The sequence below is a fragment of the Schistocerca nitens genome, chromosome 1 (genome assembly GCF_023898315.1).
Source record: "Schistocerca nitens isolate TAMUIC-IGC-003100 chromosome 1, iqSchNite1.1, whole genome shotgun sequence".
NCBI lineage: Eukaryota > Metazoa > Arthropoda > Insecta > Orthoptera > Acrididae > Schistocerca > Schistocerca nitens.
Genome location: NC_064614.1, coordinates 1,068,580,341 through 1,068,600,633, shown reverse-complemented (window position 1 = coordinate 1,068,600,633; position 20,293 = coordinate 1,068,580,341). Strand labels below are relative to the sequence as shown.

At 43.5% G+C, this 20,293-nt stretch overlaps 1 protein-coding gene across 1 annotated transcript in view; it reads left to right on the top strand.

Annotated features, from left to right (window-relative positions):
- Nucleotides 1-20,293, top strand: part of LOC126198198 (nitric oxide synthase, salivary gland) — a 730,749-nt gene that overhangs the window by 408,100 nt on the left and 302,356 nt on the right. The window contains exon 4 of the mRNA XM_049934702.1: nucleotides 9,411-9,502. Within this exon, the coding sequence (XP_049790659.1) occupies nucleotides 9,411-9,502 (92 nt within the window). The remainder of the gene's footprint in view (nucleotides 1-9,410; nucleotides 9,503-20,293) is intronic.

Below are 20,293 nucleotides of genomic sequence, written 5' to 3'. Positions count from 1 at the left end.
GAATCTACCAAAATACTTTTCTTTTGCGTTGGCTACCAAAACACCTCTATCCGCAGCCAGTCTTTCCAAAGCTCCGTATCGACCTACATTTGCTAGGTACAAGCAACAGAAAACGGCGATTTTCGTAATTTATTCAATATTTAACTCGTATCAAGTCTCTGTATCCCACGAAAAGCTCGAAAAAATTCTGAAAATCACATGTACGGAACTATATAAGTCTCAAAGGATATCAAAAAAAATTTTTTTAATTTTAACTGCAGCCGCAGTTAGTTTTTTCTTTAAAAAAAAAAGCGAAATTACAGTGCTCAGAAAAGCGTGGCACTTGACAATTGTCCGGCACACTGCTTCTCTCACTGGAACCATACTGATACAGTGAGAATCGACAGTGTCAAGGACCCATTGGTGTATTGGTAGCGGAAGCAGTCCAGCATGCTGTCAAATGGAAACTATAGGGTGCACAAAATTACACTGGCCCATAAAATATTACATGCACATTAAGACAGGCAATCTATCTTAGGCCATCCACACTCGAGGAGGAAGATGTAAGTTGGGTTGCCTATCTTAAGGTGCGTGTAATATTTTCTGGGCCAGTGTTGTTTTGTCCATCCTGTACTTTAAATTTGACTTTAAGGATGGAACACACGCTAGAACAGGGGAAGGATAAGGGAGTAAATTGTCCATGTCCTTTCGAAGGACCTGTCTCGCATTCGTCTTGTACTATCTAGGGAAACCATGAAAAACCTAAATTAGTACGGCTGGTCGCGGATTTCAACCTCCAACCTGTAGAAGAGGGGTGCAGGATGTTACCACCGCGCCACCTCGCTCGGTCGTACAGTCTACTCAGTAACTAGTGCGTAGCTAAAGACTAGATTTTGTCTCAAAGTTCCGAAATCAAATATAACTCTTTGGTACGGCATAACTGCTTAGATACTTATTACGGGAAGCAGTGTTAAGACAATTTTCTAAAGTTACCCACCTAGAAGCTTCCATCCTCAATGGGGGCAGCAACAAGCGCTTTTAAATTTTTATTGCGTTGTTAATGATAAATAATTCCGTGTGAAGAATTAACAGTGGATAATAAAATCGAGATACTTCATAACTGCAGTACTGTTATTATCATACCGGTGAAGATACTCGAGAGTCAGTCACGAACTTGCGGCATATCATTCAGTTCTTCATTTGTTCCCTAAATTATGAAAAGGAGTTTGATTGTGTAATGTGGGACAAGTTATGGCATATATTCAATGACCCTGGGACTCCAAACCATCCAATACCGTTATTATAAGGTCTCTATTAAAAGGTCTCATTCTGCAACCATAAAGGTGGATGGCGAACATTCAGGTACTTAGATGTGACAAGTGTAGTCAGACAAAGTTATATAACGTCACCTCAGCTCTATAACATCTAAGTCATTAGGGACGCACTGGAAGACTGGGATCGTGGAATTTCAATACAAAGATAGACGTGCAAAAGGCCAAACTAGTGGTTATCATTCGACAAAGTTCCGTTCAAATCTAGTTTACCTGTTGCTTAAAGGATTTAGGGGTGGTGATTGATAGCGTGTATCTAGGATCTCTGATAAATGACACAAGAAAGTGGATAAATAAGACGACGAATCGTCCTTGGCCGAGACACAATGGTTAAACTCACAGAGATCTGGGAGAATCGGACATTACGCAAAACAACCAAGATTCGCTTCTTGGAATCGTTGGTGTTCCTTATGTTGCTGTTGGCTGCAAGACCTGGATAGTGTAAGCCAGTAACAAGAGCCGTATTGATGCCTTCGAGATGTGACGCCGGCTAAAGATGTTACGCGACCATGGATAGAAAGAAGAGCCAATGCTTCCATAATAGAAGAACTTAGCATCACAAGAAGTTTATCTCTTCGTGTCAGTCAAAGATCCTTCCATCCCTTGTGTACAGTTTGAGAAGGGGATAATTTAGAAATGACGATTTTGCAGGACAAAGAAGCATGAGCAAGAGTATTAAGTAGATGGCTGGATCAAGCGAAAAAGATTACTGGTGAACCTCTTGACCTTATATTAAGAAGAGCTGTAGATTGGTGTGGATGGACGCGTCTAGTCGAAGATTCAGTTAATTAAGAAGTGAATGAACAAATCACGTTACGACATTCAGAAACGAGTAAAGCGACTCATGATGATGATGATGATGATGATGATGATGATGATGACGATGAAGTGTCATTCACGGGAAAAAGTGAATTTGCACGTTTGGAAGCTGCGCTTTATAGGCCCATTGTTGAAGAAATTTGAATGGGAATTGTATTTCAGCATTCCTTTCCGGTAGCGATTATCACAAGCAAGCATTATTTGAAAGTGAGCCAAACTAATCAGCTATTCACAACAGCTGAAGTGCGTCATTGATATTGGTTTCATTTCCTACACGATCCTCACTTGCAGTGATCAATCGTTTATAAAATTTTAATGAATATGTGTGGCTGATAAGTCTGCATTGCAAATCCGAGATAAAGGAACACAGTCAATTAACTGTGCGCCAAAATTCATCCACTTCTAAAACTGGAGTTATCTCTGCGTTATCTTTCTCAGAAGCTAAGTAACAACATTGGATAGCTGTAAATATGGTACCAGAGTAGCCATATCACAGATAGGTAACGTATTGATGCCGGGGGCATTGTCTCTACACACTAATACAACTTAATACTTTTCGAGCTACTGACGCTGACAGTAATGTATTATTAAAGCTAAATTTAGTGAAGTACCTCGGCTCTTAAGAACGAGCGACGAGGCGCAGTCGTTAAATAACTCTTATTCGGGTGGAACAATTCAAAACTCATTGCAGCCATTGTGGATAAAGTTTTCCGTAGTTCCCTTACGTCAAGTCGTCTGAGAGCTGGGATGGTTCTTTCGATAAAAACTACGCCAGTATAATTCCTCCCACCACTCCCTGCTAATCTTGCGTTCCGTCTGTAATACATCCCTCTTTAGGACCTTCGTTTGTATCTTACCTACGTAACGATTTCAAATTGATGGGGATAAATGCCCTAGTCTTACCACAGTGAAATCTCACTCGGTAAATAAACTACAAATACCTACCTAGAAACGGCTAGAATTTCCTTGCACCATTATGCCGGCGGCGAGACGTCCTATCATGGACCCCGCGAGACACTATACTATGACCGCTCAACAGCTGTCGACAATACGAGTACATGCAGAAAAACCAGTATTAGGAAACCACAGTTAAATTACTTTTTTTGGAATGGTTCTCGGATAGTGCGGTGCATCCGTAAAGGAAACTCCATATGAAACGCCAATGTTACCAGTTCTGTTGATCCAGTGACCGATAAAGTAGACGTGATAATTCACATCCAACAAATTGAACAGCTAGCTGCTAGTAACGTAACAGAGTAGTATAGCCCACAAGAAAGTGTAATAAGATACTCCGGGAACTTAAATGGGAATCGACGAAACTGTGTATGTTCTCCAGTGTTAATTTATTTACGTAACGCGTTTTCCGTTTACAAGTTAATCAACAGATTTTAACTGACTATCGTTATCAAGTAAGTTACAATATTTATAAAGAACAATGGAAAAGATATTGTTCATTTAGACTGAACGACAAACGTACAGTAAATATCATCTTTGACAGTGTAGTTGTAACACTATTAATTAGGTAAAAGCTGACAAAGTTTTCCATAACTTCCACAATGTCTGTTCATTTCTGTTCCTTCATTTGTTTATTTTTATTTTAATGTGATTGCCCAAGTCCTCCATATAGTCTGGTCTCACGATTGCCAATTCTATCTTTTACTCTGTTTCTATATCACTTTCCATATGCAACAGCTCTTCAAGCTATTTTTAGTAATCTTCTAAAGTGCTAATTTTATTTTATTATGATCGTTAATTTAATTGAAATTCTCAAATAGACGCTGATTCTCATGTTTAGCATTAATGTTTTCCCTGGTCGCCCACCGAGTGGGGTGGGCAGTGATTAGCACACTGGGCTCACATTCGGTTCAAACCTGCGTCTGGCCATCCTGATTTAGGTTTTCCGTGATTGCCTTAAATCGTTTCAGGAAAATGCCGGGGTGGTTCCTTTGAAAGGCCATGGCCGATTTCCTTCCCAAAGGTTCCGTAATTCGAGCTTGTACGTCGCCTCTAATGACTCTGCTGTCGATGTGACGTTAAACACTAATCTCCTCCTCCTCCTGCTGGTTCTCCCTTTATATTTATTTATTGTTCAACTTTTTAAATTGTTAATTCCATTACCACTACATTGTCAAAGACGACATTTACTGTGTGTTTGTATCGCAGTTTAGATGAGTAACATCTCCTCCGGTGTTATTTACAAATATTGTAACTTCTTTGTCGGCGATAGTCAGTTAAAATCTCGTCATGTGATTGTAAGCCGAAAAACAGTTAAATATATTTATTAATTATGTAGATCATACACAGTATTGAGCTTTCCATTTAATACTGTGTTCTTGTACAAAGAAGCGATGGAAGAATCAGCTAACATAAATGGCAATCATTAGAAAAAAGACGGTGTAGTTCACGTCAATATTGGGTGAATCTACAGAACCTATGTTTGAGGAAGACTATGGAACCATTCTGCTGCCATCATCATAATATCTGGCATAGGTGTGATGAGAATAACGTAACATACACAGGGTAATTTTTTAAAAAAAGGGTCCGAATTCCTGTGAGAGGTGGTGTCGATCGAAAATAGAAGAAAAGTTCCTCTAATGGTATCTCTGAAAACAAATATCGTTCATATATAGATCAATTTGACCACTTATTCCCATCTGCCTGCTGCATAGTCACTATAAGCGTTGTTGCATGTGTTTACCATGCCTCTTCACACAGCCTTCATTCATTTAACCTTCCTTCACAATGAATCATATTCTCTTTCGAATAAAGCTGACTCAATTTGGATAGCATCACGTGAACTGGTGATATGCACCTGTAACATCTGCATATTATCGAGGATTTGGGCATACACCTACGCATTTAAATGTCCTCATAGCCAGAAATCCAACAGATTGAGGTTCGATGAATCGCGGGCCCATGGTAACGGACCTCCTTCACCAATCGTTCGCCCATGAGACTCTGTCTCATGGATAAGTGTATGCCCCAATGAGTCTGTCACCGACAATTCATACCCAATTGTTGATACTGAAGCACCAACCCAGAAACCTGTACCCGTTAAAGCGGCCATTTCTGACTCATTAACAGAGCAGACGGCCCCAGTTCGAACCACCCGGTGGATCAACAACGAGGGTCATTGTATCTGCCAGCCTGGATGTGGTTTTAGGTGGTTTCCCATGTCCCACTAGGTGAGTACCAGGACGATACTCACATCCTTTGTCAGCTACACATTACGCAAACATTAAGAAAACATTCTCACTCTTGGGCATCGGATTTGCTCTAGACACAGACAGATTGGGTACGTTGATTCCGTCTTGGGTGGTGAGTAGGAGGCTGATGACCTTATATGTTTAGTCTCATTAAATACATAAATGCTGCGTGAAGTAGCCGCATCAGGGATTCTGCCGCTCATTCCGCCGGAGGTTCGAGTCTTCCCTCGGGCATGGGTGTGTTCAAAATGGTTCAAATGGCTCTGAGCACTATGGGACTCAACATCTGAGGTCATCAGCCCCCTAGAACTTAGAACTACTTAAACCTAACTAACCTAAGGACGACACACACATCCATGCCCGAGGCAGGATTCGAAAAGCGCCTAGATCCGCTCGGCCACTCCGGCGGGCCATGGGTGTGTGTGTGCGTGTGTGTGTGTGTGTGTGTGTGTTGTTCTTAGCATAAGTTAGTTTAAGTACTGTGTAAGTCTAGGGACCGATGACCTCAGCAGTTTGGTCCCTTAGGAATTCACATACATTTGAACATTTTTTTTTTTTAACACATAAACAGCAGCAGCAGATACTGAAGCGATCCTCATCCAACTCCATGATTGCTCGAGGATTTGGATGTGCCATACGTGCTTATTGTGACAATGCAAAATGAACTGCTACAGTGAGCCGGCCAACACCACCAAAATCTACACATTACTCGTCACAAGGAAACTGGTCCGTATCGTAACAGTCGTTGGTTTTCGGACATATTGTTATAGCACCAGTTTTTCCAGTTTTTTTCAAAACGTCTTTAATAAGTCGACGCACAGAGGCTTAATATGCGAATGAAATTAGAACAGAAAACCGCTAACTCTGGTACTCTGTACCCTCCGCCATCCGCTGCACAATATTTTAATAAATTAATCAGTCTTGATCATAAATATTTTATCTATGGTAACCGGTTTCAGTCTTTGAAGATCATCATCAGACATTTAAGAGTCTCGTTTAGCGATCTGCAGAGATGGGGACAGGAGCCAAATATGTGCCAAAAGACACATCTATCTTACTGATTACTTTATTAAAATTTAATTTAGATCGCCACATATGTCAGCAAAAATCTTTCACTGAAGAGCCAATGAAACTGGTATACCTGCCTAACATCGTGTAGTGCCTCCTCGAGCACTGAGAGATGCCACAACAAGATGTGGCATGGACTCGACCAATGTCTGAAGTAGTATTGGAGGGAACTGACACCATGAATCCTGCAGAGCTGTCCCTAAATGCACAAGAGTACGAGGGGATGGAGATCTCTTCTGAACACCACGTTACAAGGCTTCCCAGATATACTCAGTAATGTTCATGTCTGGGTTGTTTAGTGGCCAGCAGCAGTGTTTAACCTCAGAACAGTATTCCTGGAGCCACTCTGTAGCAATTCTGGACATGTGGGGTGTCGCTTTGTCCTGCTGGAATTGCCCAAGTGCGTCGGATTGCACAATGGACATGATAGGATGCAGGTGATCAGACAGGATGCTTACGTACCATCTATCAGAGTCGTATCTAGACTATCAGTGGTCCAATATCACAGCACTGCAGAGTCTCCACCAATTTGAACAGTCCCCTGCACGTTCCATGGATTCATGAGGTTGTCTACATACCCGAACACGTCCATCTGCTCGATACAATTTGAAACGAGACTCGCCCGACCAGGCAACAGGTTTCCAGCCATCAACAGTCCATTGTCGGTGTTGACTGGCTCAGGCGAGGCGTAAAGCTTTGTGTCGTGTAGTCATCAAGGACACACGAGTGGGTCTTCGGTTCCGAAACACTATATCGATGATGTTTGGTTGAATAGTTCGCACGCAAGGCCCAGCAATGAAATCTGCAGCAATTTCAAGAAGGGTTGCACTTCTGTCACGCCGAACGATTCTCTTCAGTTGTCATTGGTCTCTCCTGCAGGGTCTTTCTTAGGCCGCAGCGATGTCGGAGATTTGATATTGTACCGGATCCCTGATATTCACGTCACATTCGTGAAGTGGTCGTACGGGAAAATCCCCATATCATCGCTACCTCGGAGATGCTGTGTCCCATCACTCGTGCACCGACTACAACACAACGTTCAAACTCACTTGAATCTTTATAACCTGCCATTGTAACAGCAGTAACAGATATAACAACTGCACCAGACACTTGCTGCCTTATATAGGCGTTGCCCACAGCAGCATCGTATTCTGCCTGTTTATATAATTTAAATATGCTTGCCTACACCAGTTTCTTTGGCGCTTCAGTATATATATATATATATATATATATATATATATATATATATATATATATATATATATATATATAGGGTGGTCCATTGATAGTGACTGGGCCAAATATCTCACGAAATAAGCATCAAGCGAAAAAACTACAAAGAACGAAACTTGTCTAGCCTAAAGGGGAAAACCAGATGGCGCTATGGTTGGCCCGCTAGATGGCGCTGCCATAGGTCAAACGGATATCAACTGCGTTTTTTTAAATAGGAACCCCCATTTTTTATTACATATTCGTGTAGTACGTAAAGAAATATGAATATTTTAGTTGGACCACTTTTGTCGCTTTGTGATAGATGGCACTGTAATAGTCACAAAGGTGTAAGTACGTGGTATCACGTAACAATCCGCCAGTGCGGACGATATTTGCTATCCCCGCTTCCTTTTATACTGGCGGGTCCGCCTCTCCTGCCATCTATTGGTCAATTCCGCATTACATAAGGGTGTCCTGCTTTTCGATCCCATAGCGTATTCGTCCCGGACGTCTCTCCACTACTCTCATGTTATCCACGTACTGTAGATCTAGTGGCCCACAAGCTCGCAGTTGCACACTGAGCAGGAGATAGACACTCCTACTGCATGGCCGCTCAGGCGGTCTACCAAGATCCGCCGCGACAGCACTCCAGTGCGGTCAACCTATTGACTATAGGCTCTCGGACAGCAGTATTCGATGACGTCATCTCCAATGCGTTGCGTCTATCTGCACGTCTTACTGACACTAACGCACAATAATCCACGCATTCATAGGCAAATGGTGTCACGTGTAGGTGTGGTATGGCTGACCGTCGCGATGAGGATCTCCGCGGCGAAATGAAATGAAGGAAAGAAGAAGGCTGCTCCAATTAACTGCGACATCGTGAAATAAATCGCTCCTCCCCTTAACAAAACACGTCCCACATAATTTTAAGAAAGAATGCTTGAAGGTAACCTCTCCCACTGTCACGGGTGGTTAATTTAGCACTCGCTGATCTTAACAAGACTAGCGAATTAAAGGCGATACCCAATCGGACAGCGGTGCCTGATCGCATTAAATGCTTGAATGTTGATTTTGGCAACGCAGAGATGAAGAGACTAGCGTGCAGATTGCATTAAACCAGTCGTCGGACTGGAGGCCACAACAAGAGGTAGGAGGCTTCTAACGAATGTTGTTTTCCTCTCTCCTCTCATGTGAAAATGTTCCCCGGAACATATCATTTGTATTCACACAGAAACAGAAAGCGGAAGTAATGGTAAAAGTCAGGAGAGATCCAACACGAGGCATCGTATTACGAAGTTCTGTTGCCAGGAACTTTTGTGTACGAAGGATGTAACGTTTAATCTTCCGCCAATTGTTAGAAGCGGAGTATTAACTTTGGTCCGACGAGGATGCAAGAAAATGAACAATTGCGACTATGTTAAAGGAAATATCTAACCGACACTGAAGCTATTTGTAAAGAGAATGGAGAACTTAAACCAGACGGGGGTAAGAGTCCCGCCATCGAGTCCCGAAATCGAATGAGAGTGTGCAAACTGCGTTCCCCTCTTCTACCCTCTCCCCCCCCCCCCCCCCCATTTCCATGGAATGCAACGACTCTACGATTAACTTTTACCTATGCATTCCCTGCATCCTAAATAAATTGTAGCGTAATTGTCCTTAAAAGAGAATCGACACTGAAGTAATCTTATTACTAACAAAATGCACACTGGTGAATGTAATCATTCTGAAGGCTTTACTTACTACTGTGTGTACATTTTAGGTGACTAACGTTTTTTTCTTTGTCTCCTTACAGGTGTTCGACTGTCGCTACGTTACAACGACCAGTGGGATGTTTGAAGCACTCTGCAACCATATAAAATACAGCACCAACAAGGGAAATATACGGTATGTATGAACACTTAACAGAATAAAAAGAAAGGATAATAAATCTATAGTAAATGTTTTTGTATGTTGATTGTCCTTGTTTTACCTAAAGGTAATCACCCATTGCACAGTGGGGGACTTTGCAGGCAAATATTGAGCGAGAAAGTGTTGGGGAAAAAGGGAGTGCCAATTCGAGAACTGTTTCTAGACAGTGGAGAAGAAAACAGCAATCTGTCGCGAAAACAGTCGTTTTATTACAGTAGATCTAAATTTCAACTGTTACATATTCATCTTCTGTGCTAAAGATTACAAAGAACAGGAACAACTATAAGATAGTAAATTCGAATCATAAGAGCAAACATAAGCATTACACAGTTACGTACCATATAATACCAGGTGAATTAGTCCAAAGAGCAACGTAGTAAACAACACTGGTTGATGGAGAACATACAGGAGTCTAACTTAAACTCTAGCCATTACTTACATGTTTGGAAAGGAAGCAAATGTGACGTCAGAGATGTGTGGTGCCCTCTATTGAGCCCCGCTGTCGATTGCTGTTCTTTTCTTCGTTGTCTACATTCAACGATCGCTACACACAACGGGGATTGGGGATTGCATGGGCCTCAATCTGATTACAACTAGCTTCTCGTTTACGATAAACGAATTACGCCTGTAACCATCCTATAGAAGTATGAGATAAACTGCACAAAGAGTTTTCCGCTATCATGACTTGCAGCGTTTGTGCTCTTTCCAATTGGAAAACTGTTTCTCAGTTTTCACCACAGGAAGTCACCACCTGTGCAATAGAGATAAAAATAAATCTGCAGTCACAGTGGACTTCGGCAGAGGCAGCACCTACAATGTGCTGGCAGAGCACGCTGCGTGCTCAATCACGAATGGGACGATAAGGTTTGTGGGCACTGTTTTGTATTCAACACGCCTCCAAGGGTCATTTCCACTGTGTTCCGCGGGAGGTGAATAGTGATCTGCAAAGAACTATTAATAACTTCTCGTTTTTTCGGCATTTTGACAATAATTATGATGTACATAGTCTCTCCGGGTTTGCTGCCGGATGACGTTGTGCCAATTGCACAGTACTGCCTCAGAGCAGCTGTCCGACATCTTCAAGTTGTTGAACCTTGCTAGTGGCTAGGTACGACTGACGGTATCCGCAAGTCGGCGCTCTGTATGTAGAACACACACGAAGAATGGCAGGCGCGGAAGTCACGCAATGCCTAACGATTTGTAGATGGATAGCGCCATACTCAATCGCTCTCTGCCCAAAGTCGAAGAGCGGTCCTCCTGCGCGTGGGCTGTACGCAATGTTTACTAACAGTGTAGCCATACGTCACTCACTCCGCCGGGAAAGCCTGAAAAGTCACAATAATTATGATTTGTGTGTTATATGTTATGATTTAGAACTCGAGTAATCACTGAATAAAACAAGCTTTTCTCGTTTTTGTTTTAAATTCTATTAACCTACCAAATAAACAAGGTATTCCATCAAACTACCAGGATTCTCAAAGTGTTGAAGCAGAGGAAAATTCTGGGAATCCCTGTTTTACAACGTACACATTGTTATCAGTTTGTGGCAAGTAGGGTCGTCTGCACGCGAAGTTTTTCGCTGATTTGGCGTACACCACTCCGATATCACTCGAGCTTATTTCGAGAAACACAGAATACAAAAGATTTGGTTATCCTGTGCTCAACAGTACCAGCGGTTGGTGTCTACATACAAGTAATGGCTCGTAGTTCAGACGTAAAAGTAGGCTGAAATTTAAGAGACCAGTCAGGAATAATCAATGCCCAAGAAGTGGGATACGGAAGTACTAAGGAATGAAGAGATACGGTTGAAGTTCTTTGAGGCTATAGATACTGCAATAAGGAATAGCTCAATACGCAGTTCAGTTGAAGAGGAATGGACATTTCTAACAAGGACAATCACATAAGTTGAAATGAAAAACGTATGTACAAAGAAAGCATGGGTAACAGAAAAAATACTTCCATTTATCGAAGAAAAAAGGAAGTACAAAAATTTCAACGAAATTCGTGAACACTCAAATTCAAATTAAGCTAATCCGAGAAGTCTGCATGGAAAATGTGAAGAAATCGAAAAAGAAATGACTGTCGGAAGGACTGACTCCGTATATAGAAAAATCAAAACAACTTTCGGTAAAATTAGAAGCAAGGGTGGTACCATTAAGAATGCAATGGGAATTCCATTGATAAATGCAGAGGAGAGAGCGGTTACGTGGAAAGAGTACATTGAAGGCCTTTATGGGGGATAAGATTTGCCTGATGGCATGATAGAAGAAGAAATAGGAGTCGATATCGAAGACATAGGGCATTCAGTTTAAGGATCAAAATTTTAAAGAGCTTTGGAAGATCGAAGAAAGCAGAAGCGATAGTAACATTCAGTCGGAATTTCCAAAATGACTGGAGAGAATGGCAAGAAAACGGCTATTCTCGTAACGTCATCCATACAACTTCCAAGACTGCAAGAGGAGAAAAGAGCTAGAATTATTGCACAGTCAGCTTAATAGCTCATACATCCAAGTTGCTGACAACAGTAATATACAGAAGAATGGAAAAGAAGATTGTGTATGTGTTAGATTACCATCAGTTAGCTTTAGGAAAGGTAAAGGCACCAGAGAGGCAAGTCTGACATTGCGGTTGATAATTGAAGAAAAACTAAACAAAAATCAAGACATTTTGATAGCATTTGCCGACCTGAGAAAAGATTTCGACAATGTAAAATGGTGTAAGATATTCGAAATTCTGAAGAAAATAAGGGTAAGCTATAGGGAAAGACGGGTAATGCACAAGAACTAAGGGGATACAATAAGAGTGGAAGACCAAGAGCGATGTGAACAGACTAAAAATGGTGTAAGAAAGGGATGCGGTCTTTCGCCTGTACTGTTCAGTCGATACATCGAAGAAGCAGTAATGGAAATAAAAGGAAGTTTCAGGAGTGGTATTCAAGATGAAAGGGTTCGTTGATGATATTGCTATCCTCAGTGAAAGTGAAGAAGTGTTACTGGATCTGCTGAATGGAATGCACAGTCTAATAAGTACAAAATAAAGATTAAGAGTAAATCGAAAAAAGGCAAAGTAATCAGAAGCAGTAAAAATGAAAATAGCGAAAACCTAACATCAGGACTGGAGATCACGAAGTAGAAGAAGTTAAGGAATTGTACTAGGCAGCAAAATAACTGCTGGGGGTAGCAATGAGTATATAAAAAGCAGACTATCACTAGCAGAAAAGGCAGAAAGGGCATTCCTGCAGAGGGAAGTCTCGTAGTTTCAAACACAGGCCCTGAGGAAGAAATAACTGAGAATGTACGTTTGTAGCACAGCATTGTATGGTAGTGCAACATGGACTGTTGGAAAACTGGAACAGAAGAGAATAGATGCATCTGAGACGTGGTACTGCGGAAGAATGTTTAAGATTAGGTGGACTGATAAGGTATGGAATGAGGATGTTCTCCGCAGAATCGACAAGGAAAGGAATATTTGGAAAATATTGTCGAATAGAAGGGACAGGATGATAGGACATCAGCTAAGACACCAGAAAATGACTTCCATGCTACATAAGAGGTGTAAAGGATAAAAACTGTAGAGTAAGACAGGGGTCGCGTTGCATCCACCCCAAATAATTGAGGACGTGGGTTGCAAGTGCTGCTCTGAGATTAATAGGTTGGCACAGGAGAAGAATTCGTAGCGGGCGCGCATCAAACCAGTCAGAAGATTGATAGAGCTACGCGGTAGATTTTTGAAAGGGTTTCGTCGAATCAGACAGTTCGTTACCGTCCCTAAACGACGAATATGGTCTCTAGGCGTCTATAACGAACAACAGTACAAACCATCCAGCACCGTGGTGCGATAAGAAGGAGGGGCAAGATAAAACCTGCTGCTGCTCTTGCTGATTATACATTTACGGAAACTAAACTTCCATGATCATCAGTCTCCTGCTCGGCCACCCCCTTCCGCTCCCCCACCCCCCAATTCCCCCAGCCACAGCTTCTCCAGGACGGAAACGGTGTCCCCCATCTGATGGTGTATGCAAGTGAGGGGACATTTTCTAAATGTTTGTGCAGCTAGTATGTGAGGCAGGACGTGGGCACCAGCCCGGCATTCACCTTCTAGGATGTTGGAAAATGCCTATAATTCACATCCAGGCTGGTCTGCTCGCCAGGCGGGTTCGAAACGGGGCTGACACACCTCCTCGTCCCGGAAGCGGCCTCTTTAATGAGCACAAGTATCTGTGAGTTCTCTTCGTCGACATGTGCAGGACTAACGCATTACGACAGAAGAGAGTGGAGGAGGCCTGGTAGCATTACATATGATAGGAAAGAGAAGCTGCGGGTTCAGAAGGTAATTGCTTCATTCGTGGCTCACTATCGAGAGCAATTAGAAGGATGTACTGTATCTGGACAAGATCATACTCGCCAGTCCGACAGTCAATATTTCGGCGATGAGTTCGTATTACAAAACGATAAGGTTGCAGCAGTCCCGACCGTCTCGTGAACATATTCCAGCTGGAGGGAGAAATCAATCTAATCTAACGGTCTGCGGTATCTGTTCACATGGACCCGATTAAGGATGCTTGGCAGCTGATCTCCAAGTTACTACAGATTTAGAAGGCATCACTAGGGCGAAACTCAGCTTGTCCTGTTTTCGCACGATATCCTGCAAATCATGTAACAGGACAAAATGTAGATTCCATATTCCTAGATTTTCGGAAAGCGTTGAAAACAGTGCCCAACAACAGACTGTTTACAAAGATCCGAGTATACGGAATAGGTTAGCAGGTATGTGAATGTTCAGGGAATAGAACCCACTACGTTATACTGGACGGCGAGTGTTCATCACTGACGTTGGAGTGCTTCAGGGGAAATGCGACAGGAACGCTCTTGTTTTCGGCGTACATCAATATTTGTGGAAAACTTAAGGACGAAGTAATTTCGCATGATGTGTCTCTGCGAAGTCACAGCTCGAAGAAACTTGGACCATAGACAGAGAGACCTGCTACAGTATGTAACTGAAAGCAATACGGAATCAGACGAGCTTAAATGACAGTTTCATTCAAAGACAATAACTACCCTCAAATCTCAGTGATTTATGATGGTCACCTGGAGAATACAAAAGGCACGACATGGTTCTTCGTAGGGTGTGTCATCATGCTGGCAGCAGTGCATGCTCTCCAACTCGCATGCTGGCCGCATGGTCGGTAAGGATTTCTTGTGGTGGGGCGTTCCATTCCTCCGTGAGTGCGATTGGCAACTGCTTGATGATCGCTGGAGCACATGGGCGTGCTGCAGTGCGTCTTCCCAACACGCCACATACGACTACGTGCTGGATGGGATTTAAGTCGAAGGAGTGGGCAGGCCAGTCCATTCACTGAATAGCCTCTCGAAGGAGGAATCATGGGCTGCGAAGCGTCTAGTAGAGGGCTTGGAGAGGGAAGACAAGCTGGGATGATAACTGAAGCGTTAATGCAGGGAGAGGCTACAGATGCTAAGGCGACAGTAGGGTGGGTAAATATTAAAACGTACTGCGTCAATGAGACGAGTCTGCTAAAATTTCTTTGGGATGGAATATAAATGGTGTAGAGACGGAGTCAAGAGGGAAGCGTGTATTCGTATCCGTGTTTCAGCACCCCAGGGCTGCAGATAGTTGGGAAGAGAATGGGGTCAGATCTCCAAATTTGCGAGAGGTATTTGAGGACCATAACGACCTGCTATTAGGACCGCTAAATTCACTCGACCATGCGAAAAAGTGCCGCGAAAGTGATGATAAACGATAAATTTGAGAAATTCGGTGGCGTGTGGATTACGGAAGGAGATGTATGATGTCAAGAATAGAGGCCTTCGGTTACCTGCATCAAAGAGGAAAAGGCAACGTGCTCACAACAAATATTCCATTCGCAATACGCATAAGTAGGCTGACGGTCTTACGACGAAATTTATGTGATAACATAAATTATATAAAAAGGCACAAAATTCTCAAAAATTTACAGTTTTTGTTACACAGAACCAGACAAAGGAGTTCTCAAAGAAATTATCAGATAAATTATCGTGCCTAGAGGACCAGTTTTTGGGAGGCTGAATATAGAAAGGGTGACCATGTATGAACAACAGATACAACCTGATCAAAAGTGATGTAACGCGGAATTGACCACTAGACTCTGTAAGTCCATCTTTATGCGGGATATTTGAGAGACCTCGGCTGCTGAATATAAAATGTCAAATCAAAAACACCTTCAGACGTCTATATTTCCAATTTTATTATATTTTTATCACCAGTTTCGTCGTTACACCACGCCAACTTCCGGCCCCTGTGTAAAGACGACAATAGTAACACCGTAAACTAGGCAAAAGAATGTCGGGTTTAAAATTTAAGGAATCAAATTATATTTAGTGCTAATATAAAGTAAATATATAACACTCCCTGTACAGTTTCGTTTTTGTTATGTTTTCTACATATTACGACTGTACACAATTTGATTTATTAAATTTTACACTCCCCTTTTCGTCATGTAGTTTACACTGTCATTATTGTTGTCTTTACACTGGAGCCTAAAGATGATGTAGTGTAACGCCGGAACTGGTAGACAAAAATCAAATAAAGTTGGAAATATAGACGTCTGAAGGTGCTTTCGATTTGATATTTGACCACTAGATGTCATAAGAGGCAGACCCGCCAATACAGCGGGGAGTATCGTGTCTTCACAAGTGAAGCAGCACCCGCAGATTGGCTCGATCGGGAGAGCTCAGTGACTTCGAATGTGGATCAGTTATTGGATGTCACCTGAGTAACAACCATTGTAATGTTGTGCAAGTCGACTGTTGGTGATGACATACACTCATGATCATAAATTAAGTACAATTGCAGAATGTGGTACCACACAACGTGGCACTACACAAAACTGGCGCTAATAGCGTAGGCACATAGGGAACGAACACACAGGGCACAGATCTCTAAGTCCACGGTATTGGTGATAAGTTGAGAAAACCGTCCCGAAACACAGGTGCTACAAAAATCCACTGTTTCCTGCGCAAGTACCCCGACATCAATATCGGATATGATCACCATGCTCACGTACACAGGTCGCACAATGGGTTGGCATATTCTGGATCAGGTGGTCGAGCAGCTGCTGGGGTATAGCCTCCAATTCTTGCACCAGTGCCTGTCGGGGCTCCTGAAGTGTCCTAGGGGTTTGAAGACATGCAGCGATACGTCGACCGAGAGCATCTCAGACGTGCTCGATGGAGTTTAGATCTGGAGAACAGGCAGGCCGCTCCATTCGCCTGATATCTTCTGTTTCAAGGCACTCCTCCACGATGGCAGCTCGGTGGGGCCGTGCGTTATCATCCATCAGGAGGAATGTGTGACCCACTGCACCCCTGAAAAGGCACACACACTGGTGCAAAATGACGTCCCGCTACACCTGACCTGTTACAGTTCCTCTGTCAAAGACATGTAGCAGTGTACGTGCACCAGTCATAATGCTAGCCCACACCATCAAATCACGACCGCCATACCGGTGCCTTTCAAGGACATTAAGGGGTTGGTATCTGGTTCCTGGTCCACGCCAGATGCAAACCCGGCGATAATCACTGTTCAGACTACACCTGGACTCGTCCGTGAACATAGCCTGGGACCACTGTTCCAATGACCATGTCCTGTGTTCTTGACACCAAGCTTTACAGGCTCTCCTGTGACCAGGGGTCAGTGGAATACACCTTGCAGTTCTGCGGGCGTATAAACCATGTCTGTTCAGTCGTCTGTAGACTGTGTGTCTGGAGACAACTATTCCAGTGCCCGCGGTAAGGTCCCGAGCAAGGCTACCTGCAGTACTCCATGGTCGTCTGCGGACACTGATGGTGAGATATCGGTCTGCTTGTAGTGTTGTACACTGTGGACGTCCTGTACTATAGCGCCTGGACACGTTTCCTGTCTGCTGGAATCGTTGCCATAATCTTGAGATCACACTTTGTGGCACACGGAGAGCCCGTGCTACGATCTGCTGTGACCAGCTTCCACTCGCCCTAGTATTCTAACCCTCAAAACGTCATCAACACGTGCTCTTTGAGCCATTTTCAACACACTGTCACCATTAGCACGTCTGAAAACGTCTGCACACTTACTCGCTGCACCATTCTCTGACATGCGCCAACACACCTCTGCGTATGAGGACTGCCGCCAGCGCCACCGTGCGACGACCGCAGGTCAAATGCACCGCATGGTCATACCCCGAGGTGATTTAAACCCGCAAACCGCCTATCAGAGCGTTGTTTCACCCTGTATCAGCATTATCCTTAATTTATGACCGCGAGTGTAGTTAAGTGGAAGCGCGAAGCAATAACCACAGCAAAACCAAGCCCAGACAGAGCTCATGTACTGAAGGACGAGGAGAGTCGAGCACTGCAGGGGGTGGTTGTGAAACAATGCATGAAGTCAGCTGAAGGAATTACTCATAATTTCCAAACTCCTACCAGCCGTCCAACATGCGCAATGAATGTGCGTAAGGTTTTAAAAAGAGTGTGGTATTTTCTACAGTGGTCGAGCTGTTTCAGACCATCCAGGTGTTTCTATTGTAATGCTAAGTGACATTTTAGATCTTGTAATGAGCGATGTCACTGGACAAAGGGTGGCTGTAGATGAGTGATTGGAGTGACAGGTCATGCTACATCCTGTCGCAGTCCGATATAAGGGTTTGGATCTGGAGAATGCTTTGAAAACGCTACCTGCGATCATGTGTATTGCCAAGAGTGAGGGCCGGAGTAGGTGGTGTTGCAGTACGAAGATGTTCTATGTGGTTATGGTGCGGTCTCCTGATTGCGCTTAATAAAACAGTCAATGCGAAAGGATAAGAACACATTTTACAACATCGTGGTCTGCATACTGCAGAGCATTGGTTCCCAGCCTGAAGGTAACTACCTCCTGAGAGGCAAAATGAAATTATTTGAACCCAAATGATTCGATTCTGTTTCAGTCACGAAACTAAATTATTTTCAAAATACCATTACCATTATCACAGTTTTGTAATATTGTAGCAGTGTTTGTGTATGTATGTATTAAACTGGGGACCTAGAAACTACGGAGAGGCTTCGTCCGGCCGTTGCTCTCAGTGGTCCACAACCCCACAACAGGCCACAACAGTCCACCAACCCCACCGCCGCCCCACACCGAACCCAGGGTTATTGTGCGGTTCGGCCCCCAGTGGACCTCCCGGGAACGTCTCATACCAGACAAGTATAACCCCAAATGTTTGCGTGATAGAAGAATTATGGTGTGCGCGTACATGGAAATTATGTTGGTGCAGCAATCGCTGACACAGTGTACCTCAGGCGGAATAAGGGGAACCAGCCCGCATTCACCAAGATGGATGGAAAACCGCCTTAAAAACCACCCACAGGCTGGCCTGCACACCGGACCTCGACACTAATCTGCCGGACGGATTCGTGCCGGGGACTAGCACGCCTTCCCGCTCGGGAAGCAGCGCGTAAAGCCGTCGGCACACGGACCGTGCATCCGAACGTTGAGCGTTGAGCGTGCCGAGTTTCTGACGTCATAGCGTGGAATAGCACGTTAGGGAGTCTTGCCGAACGTCCAGGGCAATATCTAGCAGGTCAGATATTCTGAGCGTGCGGCTGAGCGTTGACCAATGAGATGGCACAACGCCACGTACGTCACATTCACGCCATCTCCCTTCGGCACAGAGCCGTGATGCCCCATATTGGCATTCGTTTCAAACGTATACGTGTATATGCCGTTTATGAGCACCAGCAAATTGAGAATCACTCGAAAACCCGTTGTTAACTGCGTGATTCGTTGCAAAAAAGTAATGAGTAACATCTTATTCGTGTATTATTGTAACTTGCGTGTTATGAGAGTATGCCATTTAAAGGCAACGAAACACTGAGGACGCACCAGAAACACATTTATCTTGGTACAATTTGTTATTATTAAATTTCAGTAAGTAACATAGCTACGATTGGCGCTTTTAGCAACTGGTAATACACTAGGAGTGGGCATGCGAGCTTTCATGTCAGTGTATTGTAGTGAGTAGCAAAAAAAAAAAAAAAATGGTTCAAATGGCTCTGAGCACTATGGGACTTAACATCTGTAGTCATCAGTCCCCTAGAACTTAGAACTACTTAAACCTAACCAACCTAAGGTCATCACACACATCCATGCTCGAAGCAGGATTCGGACCTGAGACCGTAGCAGTCCCGCGGTTCCGGAGTGCAGCGCCTAGAACCGCACGGCCACCGCGGCCGGCTGTAAGTTAGTACTAATTACTTTTTCTCTATTATTAGCATCAACGCAGGTGCCTCACATACTTCACGCACTACACACACATGTTGTGCTTTGTCCTTATATCACTGATGACAACAGTCAGACAAATGCTAAATATCTCAAGCAAATATCTTTGGCAAGTTGTAGGTAGTGCTTGCAGTAGTCCATGAATTGCTTCATCACTCACTTCGAAACACTCAAATGAACTTACAGCATGACAGCCGTAGCTACTGCAGGGCTGTATACTGTATTATTATTATTAGAGTGGTATTAACAGCCTGCAGCCTTCCAATTTCTGCCAGTTCAGAAGTAAGCAGTGCAGCCATCAAGTGGTTTACAAACAATAAGTATAGTGCACACAGCTGAAATTGTTTGATTTTAAATGGGGTTGCAGTGTGCAGGTCAAGCAAGCGCCCCAATGGAGAGAGGGGGAAATAGCTTTTACAACAAGTGTCTATCCTCACTGTGGACAGATAGTTTTCTTAACTGAGAAGGAGCTGTGCATAG